The 7,537-nt window shown below is 59.2% G+C and overlaps 1 protein-coding gene across 1 annotated transcript in view; it reads left to right on the forward strand.

Moving 5' to 3' along the window:
• Positions 1-6,780, forward strand: part of BDH1 (3-hydroxybutyrate dehydrogenase 1) — a 31,473-nt gene extending 24,693 nt beyond the window's left edge. Inside the window, exons 8-10 of the mRNA XM_055316558.1 lie at positions 1,652-1,793; positions 4,608-4,760; positions 5,997-6,780. Coding sequence (XP_055172533.1) covers positions 1,652-1,793; positions 4,608-4,760; positions 5,997-6,466 — 765 coding nt within the window. The 3' untranslated portion in view covers positions 6,467-6,780. The remainder of the gene's footprint in view (positions 1-1,651; positions 1,794-4,607; positions 4,761-5,996) is intronic.
• Positions 6,781-7,537: the final 757 nt, after the last annotated feature.

Here is a 7,537-nt window from a genome sequence, read left to right on the forward strand (position 1 = left end):
GTGCCCCGCAACGCGCTCTCCACGTGACTGTCCGCAGCACCTTCGGCCACACCTGCCACGGTCCCCTTGCATTCTCTCTCCGTGTCCCCCTGACCTGACACGATGATGTCCGCTCCTGGGGTTGGGGTCCCCCGGCTCAGAGCACTCATGAGGCTGACACACACCGACGTCCTGTCTTCCTCCTCCGGTGCCAGCCCTGGAGCCGGGAGCAGCCTTTCCCTCTGCCTGGACCCCGGGCAGCTCCTGCCGTCCCCTGCCGGCTGTGCGACTGTCCCTACGCCGCTAGCACCGTCCCTGTCGTTACACTACAGCCGAGAGTGCTGACTTTCACATGCCTTGTAGCTTGTCCCTCGAGTGGAAATGTGGGTCCAGAGTAGATGGAGCTGGGTAAGGGGAGCTGCCCCGCGCTGGGGACTAACGGGAAAGGCACGCCCGGCGCTCCCACGGTGAACGGTGCCAGGTGTTATTCGTGCCCCCCAGTCGCTCACCACTGGCCCCCAGGGAAACCCCTGCCCGCCTCCCCACCTCCTGGGCAACCTCTGCTCCGCCCACAGAGGCCTTACCTCTCCCTGAAATGTCCTGTTCTCAGGGCACCTCTGGTCCACAGCCTCGGCTGTCACTGCCTTCAGAGGCTGCCCTGTCCCTCCCACCTTGTGGGCAGCGTCCCCCCTCCTGCCAGCTTTCATGCCACAGATACCGCCCACATCATTTGCTTATGCGTCTGCCCCCTTATGCGTCTGCAAAAACACGCCTCTTTGAGGACAGGGGCTGAGGTGTTTCTGTGTCTCCAGCGCCTAGCACAGTGCTGGACCATGATGTATGCTGAGTGGGACCCTTTCTTAGGTTTCATAATACCTGGATTTGCATCGTGCTTTATAGTCTCACAGGTTTTTAGTAAGGATAATTTCCTTATTCCATTAACCTGGGCAGGTTAGGACAGGTGGCAATGTCCTTATTTCTAAGCTGGAAAAACTGGGCACCTGTTGAAGGGCCGTACCTGAGGGCTCAAAGCCTGGGTAGTGACCCAACTGGAATTAGAGCCTGCTCTGGCCTCTGGTTATCTTGGCGGTGATGGGCCCTTGACTTAGGACAGAGGTGACAGGCCGGTGGCTCACTAGTCACATGTGGCTTGTGGGTGTGCTCTGGCTGCACAGTGTTTTTTTTTTTTTTTTTTTTTAATGTAAGTTGCCAACACTTAAAAAATTGGGAAATCCTAGTTGCCAGCTTCAAATCTGAGGACGTGGCAGGCCCGATTACACCCGCACCCACACGGGCAGCAGCTGGCGGGGATGAGAGGAAGGCATGTGCCCCATTCCCAAGCCCCTGCCCTCCCTGTTGTCTGATTCCCACATGCCTCATCGTCGTCGTTGGGTAGCTACTGACTTTGCAACTTCCACTTGGAGAAAGCCTCTTGCCAGAGGGGCCGGGGGCCGGGGGCCGGTGTCTCTGGCACTTGGTTTGGCTTGAGACGCCGTCAGCGCTAGGATTGAACAGAACCACGTGCGGTGCAGCCCCAGTGGGTCTCCGGAGCACGCGGCCGGCCACGGGTCGTTGTGAGTGGGCCGCAGGCTTCAGCAGGGCCCCGGCCCTGGTCCTCGGGCTGGAGGCAGGCGACGGGAGTGTATCCAAGCGGCCCCCTTCTCCTCCCCAGGACAAAGGAGGCGACGGGGTCAAGGAGCTGGATGGCTTGAAGAGCGATCGATTAAGGACCATCCAGCTCAACGTCTGCAAAGGCGAGGAGGTGGAGAGAGTGGTGGAGGTCGTCCACTCCAGCCTGGAGGACCCTGAGAAAGGTAGGCGGCACCCTGGCCAGCGGGGTGCTGCAGCAGCCGTCCTCAGGGCGCCTCGCCCCCCATTGGCCACTGTCCTGCCAAAAGTCCCCTTTCCCTGTAGTTGAAGCTCTTCCTCTTGCACGGTGAGGAAATGTGAAGGAGAGGGGTGGTGGGGTGCCCCGACGCTGACCCACTGAGGCAGCGCCCACAGAATGCCCACTCCAGACCAAGTGGTGGGGACTCCCAGACGGCCGGGACGCAGTCCTTGTCCCCAGGGCCCTTCCAGGTGGATGGGAGGCTAACCCAGGGGATTTCCGCAGCCCTCTCAGGAAGCGGCCTGGGGCGGAGGGAGCCCGGCTGGAGTGGGGTGGGGAGCCTGTTGGTGAGGGCAGGTGGTGGTGCAGGGCCGGAGGTGTCCGGAGGGGGCAGAGCCAGCAGCGCTGGGAGGTGCACGGGGTGTGCTGGGTGCTGGGGGCCAAGGTGGTGACAGCAAGTGCGGGGGAGGAGGGAGGTGGCCCAGGGCGGGGTTCCGGGAGGGGGGAATGCCCTGCCAGCTGGGGGAGGTGGCCTAGTGTGGATGGTGGAGCCTGAGTGCTGGGGCACAGACCTGGGGTGCTGGGGGTGAGGACGGCTGGAGGGGGCGGGCGCAGCTGGGGCCGGGTGGTGGATGTGCGGGGGATGACGGAGGGGCGTGGGGGCCTCTCCAATGCCTGGTGCTCCCCTCCTCAGCTGGAGGGGTGTTGGGGTGGAGGGGAGGCTCCAGGTGCAGGTGCAAGGAGAGCCTCCTGGGCACGCGAGCAGTCAGGGGCTGGGGATGGGGCAGGTGGCCCAAGAGATGTCTGGGGGCGCCAGGCTGCGGAGGAGCCGGCGGGCGGGGGGGGGGCTCGGGACACAGCACCTGTTGGCCCATTGCCACCACCATCCCGAGGCGGGCCGGGTCAGGCCACCCTGCCGTTGGAGGAGAGGCCCCCGAGCGCCCTCCCGGGAGAGAAGGCAAGCTGGGCGGCGGACTCCTTCGCGGAGATTTACTGCGCCCCAAAGGACCGTCTCCGCAGAGCTGGGCACTGCTAGGCCCTTGCCAGGGACGGAAGCGCCCGCGAGCCGGTGTAGCCGCGGGGTGGGGTGGCAGGCCTGGCAGGGTGCACTGCAGGGGAGGCACCCCCACACCCCAACCCCACTCGGGTTGCGCTCAGGCCTCACCGCTCCCCCCCCCCCCCCAATGCAGAAACCTTTCCATCTTTAGCATCTGGAGACACGGCGTTTGTAGACATGCATTCATCTGACAAACATTTCTTGAGCATCTCCTGTGCCCCAGTGTTGCAGGGAGGGAGCCAGGGGCAAGAGGCGGGTTGAAGTTGCATAAAAAAAGAAGAATGAGCCCAGGCTAATGGTTTGGGAGGCGGAGGCTGAAAGCGTCAGCCCTGGCAGGTGGTAGGAAGCCGCTTGCTCTTCCTGGGAAGCAGAGAGGGGTGAGGACCCCCCTGGAGAGGTCTGCAGGGTGGGGTGGGGGGCTGTAGCGGCTGCATCAGCACGAGGTCACTGGGGGACCTGAGGGCCTGACGCTTCAGCTCAGCCGCTGTGGGGAGTGGGAGTGAGAGCTTCACGAACACTTTGTTAACCAGCAATTTCCTTCCCTGATAAATGTCCTGAATTCCCCATAATTGAAGGAGAAGGCGCCAGAGGTCAGTTGAAGCTTTAATTTGGGTAACGCGGAAGGAAAGCAGCGAGATACCAATTATTCTGTCACTTACACAAACTCATTTCCATGATTAAGTTGGAAGGAGAAGCAGGGCCGGGTTCCCGCAGGCAGGAGGACCACGAAGGACATCTCTGCCCTGAGGCTGCAGGCCCTGCAGTCCCCACACCCCACAACCGAACCTGGACGGCCCTGCAAACAAGGCTGCCCCCTTGGTGCCGCCTCCCCTAATCCGGCTCTGCCTCTGATTTCCTGGGTGCACTGAAGCCGTCCTCTTCAGGGCCTCGGCTTCCCTGGCTGTAAAGTGGTTGCCAAAGCTCCAGGGATCCTTCTAGCACCGGTGTCCACGGAGTCCACAGAAGCCATCTATCCCCTACCTGGTCTTACAGGAAACGTTCAACCCAGGTGTACTCAGTGTATGTGTGCTCCAACGCCGTGCTCCACCCGGGACCACACAGGGCGATAGGTGCTCTCTACCTGCAGAGACCAGGTGTATACATGTGGGCTGCGGGGCTCAGCAGTGACAACCGGCAGATAGTGTGTGTTTCGGCGACGGGAGATGGGAGAAAGGAATAATGGCCCGGGGGTCTCTGGATGGAGCAGGACTGGGGCTCCACCTGAGGCCAAGTCTTAGCTGAGCCTCTAACTGCTGCGTGACCTCGGATGCTGGGTCCTCTCGCTGGTCCTCCGGAGACCAGGAGGCCTGGCCTGGAGCACTCCTGAGGTTCTCCTGGCTTCTGGTCGAATGCAAGCAGAGGTGCAGAGGCAGGAATGCTTATGCAGCACAGGGTGCGGGATGTGACCGTGTGGAGCAGAGTGGGAGTGAGCAAGCCGAAGGGGGGCTCCAGGCTGGGGACCCCTGGTGGGCGGGGTCCAGGTGGGTCCCAAGAGTCTGTGCAGGTAGGTGGAGATGATAATTGGATGTTTTAGACTTGAGGGAAGGTCACAGCCAGCACTGTAGGCCTCTCTGTCTCCTGTTGTTCTTGGTGACTCTAGAAAGAGTCCCGAAAGCCTTGGACAACAAGTGGCAGGTTTTGGGGGAAAGACACAAAAGTGAGGAGGGGAACGGGCTGCAGGCTGGTGCGTGATGTGTGAGGCCAGGCCTGCGTGGTGACTGCGGTCTGTCCCATCCCATCCAGGCGTATGGGGCCTGGTTAACAACGCGGGCATCTCGACGTTCGGGGAGGTGGAGTTCACCAGCATGGAGACCTACAAGGAGGTGGCGGAGGTGAACCTCTGGGGCACCGTGCGGATGACAAAAGCCTTTCTCCCGCTCATCCGGAGGGCCAGAGGTGAGTTGGAAAGGGATGTCCTCCCGTCCCACCTCTTCAGCTTTGCTTAGAACGGAAAGAGGTCCCAGCGGAGCCGACATCCACACCCCAGTGAGGCTGAGCGCAGGACTGTCAGCTGCTGCGCGGGTCCTGGGGACGGTGGAGGTGCCGTGGCCAGGTGGGCGGAAGGGGACGTGTGGTTCCAGAAAGGAGGGCAGCCAAGATGTCAGCAGTCTCAAAGGCTGAAAGCACAGCAGCATCCCACTCTGGGAACCTAATCTAGAACCTAATCTGGGAACCTTGTGCACAGAGCTGTGGGTGTACGTCACCTGTCGATACAGGCGTGGTTAAGTAAACTTGGGCTCATCTGTTGTATGGGTTACTATGGCATAGTAACCCCAAAATAAGACAATTGCCGTAGCAGCTAAAATACAGTAATAATAATAATAACCAAGATTAGGAATTTGGAAAAGAGACAAAACACTCAAACCGTGTTAGGGAGCTAAGAAGTCACTTACTTAGATTTCCCCTCGCCCCAGGGAGCAAACAATGATGGCAGAAAGGGGATGATCCATAGATCTCTCCCAAAGGTGCAGCAATGAGGATGAACCCAGAGAGCAGCTGTAGGGTTTTAAAAGAAAACCTGACCTTTCAGTGGCTTCCAACTTCAAGGTTGGAAAAGGGGCTTCCCTGCGGTGCCCAGGATGGGGCTGGGCCCCAGCTTCCTGAATGCACACCCAGGGCCAGCAGGTCCGGGTGTGCTTGGACGTACTTGGATGGGCTCCACCTCCATCCCGCTACCCAAGGGTGGGCCTGTGGGAAAGCCTCGTGAAGTCACCACTCACTTCCAGGGCTGGAGGCTCTGTCCACATGTCCTAGCCCTGAAATCAGATTCAGAACCCTGGTCCTGCCTGCTTGCAGCTGGAGCCCTGGTGGGGGCTGGCAGTTCCCCTCTTATGCTGGGCCCTCCTGGTATGCAGCCCTGCTCATTTCCCTTGCCCTGTCTCGCCTGGCACAGTCAGGGGAAATCAGGGGGGTCAATCCGGACATATGGGCCTGGGCTGTCCTTGATTATTCAATTAGAAGGCCCCCTGACTCTGGGTAGTTCGGAAGGCCAGGCCCCAGCCCAACAGGTAACGAACCAGGTGTCCAGTCTGGGGCCCTGGTTCCGGCCTGGCCTCTGGAAGCATGCCGGGCCCCAGGCCCTCTGTGCCAGTCAGTGCCTCCTGAGCAGATGTTTGCTGTCTTCCTGTGCAGGCCGCATCGTCAACATCAGCAGCATGCTGGGCCGCATGGCCAACCCGGCCCGCTCCCCATATTGCATCACCAAGTTCGGGGTGGAGGCCTTCTCCGACTGCCTGCGCTACGAGATGTACCCGCTGGGCGTGAAGGTCAGTGTGGTGGAACCCGGCAACTTCATTGCTGCCACCAGCCTCTACAGCCCTGAGCGCATCCAGGCCATTGCCGACAAGATGTGGGACGAGCTGCCCGAGGTGGTGCGCAAGGACTACGGCAGGAAGTACTTTGATGAGAAGATCACCAGGATGCAGTCCTACTGCAACAGCGGCTCCACAGACATATCCCCCGTCATCAGTGCTGTCACCCACGCTCTGACCTCTCGCAGCCCCTACACCCGCTACCACCCCATGAACTACTACTGGTGGCTTCGAATGCAAATCATGACCCACTTGCCCGGAGCCTTGTCGGACAGAATCTACATACACTGAAGAGTGCCCCGCCGGGAGGGAAGAGGGATCTTGTGCAGCCACCTCCTGATTACCTGCTTGTGCATTATCCACAGTCCCAGGGGGACCTACTACCACTTTTAGCATTAAGCAGAGGAGACAGCCCAGCCCCACCTGTGTGCACAGTGAGCGGTTTAGGTCTTCTCAGCCAGGGTTCGGCATGGTGGGCAGGGTCCCTAAATCTCAGGGCAAACATGGTACAGCCATCTTTCTGAAGCTGATCTCACACAAAGAGTCTTGGAAGACCTGTTTATATGAAAAACAGATTTCTTATAAAATCCAATACAAACCCTTTACGTTTCTATTTATTTACTTATTTATTTATTTTTAACCAAATCCTTTACATGTTAAAGCCAAAACATTAGTTCAAAAACCGATTGCCCTTGATCCTTAAACCAACCTTGTAAGAAAAAGGGACAGATGCCTTCTTCTGTACGTGAAGTATTTGCGAACCAAAGAGGGTACACGAGTAACCTACTTCTGGCGTATAAATGTTCCAGGGTGGGTGTTTCCACAGCTGCTGCAGAAGCGCTTCCCATTTTGTGTTCCAGGGCTGCTCTGGATCCAGGTGTGTGAGGAGCCTGTGGTGAGCTCGGTGTCCTCGCCTGAGCTGTACATACCGCATGCCCAGTGCTGCAGTGCGTGTCCCTGGTGCCCGTGTGGTGTTGGCCCTGCGATTCCAAGGGGTGGGGACATTCTGGAAGTTTCAGTCTGAGATTTCTGCTGCCTGTCTTAGGACTCGTGTGGAGGTGCTTGCTGGCTAAGCAGTTGGTTTGTTTCTGGTTTGAGTCTGCTTAGGTTCTCCTGGGATTGGGCCCTGTTGATGGGGATCCTGGGCAGGAGCCATAGAACAGCCTGCACCTGGGGTGGTCCGGGTTCGCTGCCTGTGTCAGGTGGTGCATGCACATGCACACACACATGCACGCACCCTCACTCAGGGGGCCTTCACTGATCTCTTGCCTTATGTTTAATTAAGAAGCAGGTCACTAACAGCCCGTGTCATCACGTCTTGGCTTTGGGGTTGAACGTGCCCATCCCTGCCATGGGCCAGAG

Source organism: Nyctereutes procyonoides, unplaced genomic scaffold (assembly GCF_905146905.1).
Source record: "Nyctereutes procyonoides isolate TBG_1078 unplaced genomic scaffold, NYPRO_anot_genome, whole genome shotgun sequence".
Lineage (NCBI taxonomy): Eukaryota > Metazoa > Chordata > Mammalia > Carnivora > Canidae > Nyctereutes > Nyctereutes procyonoides.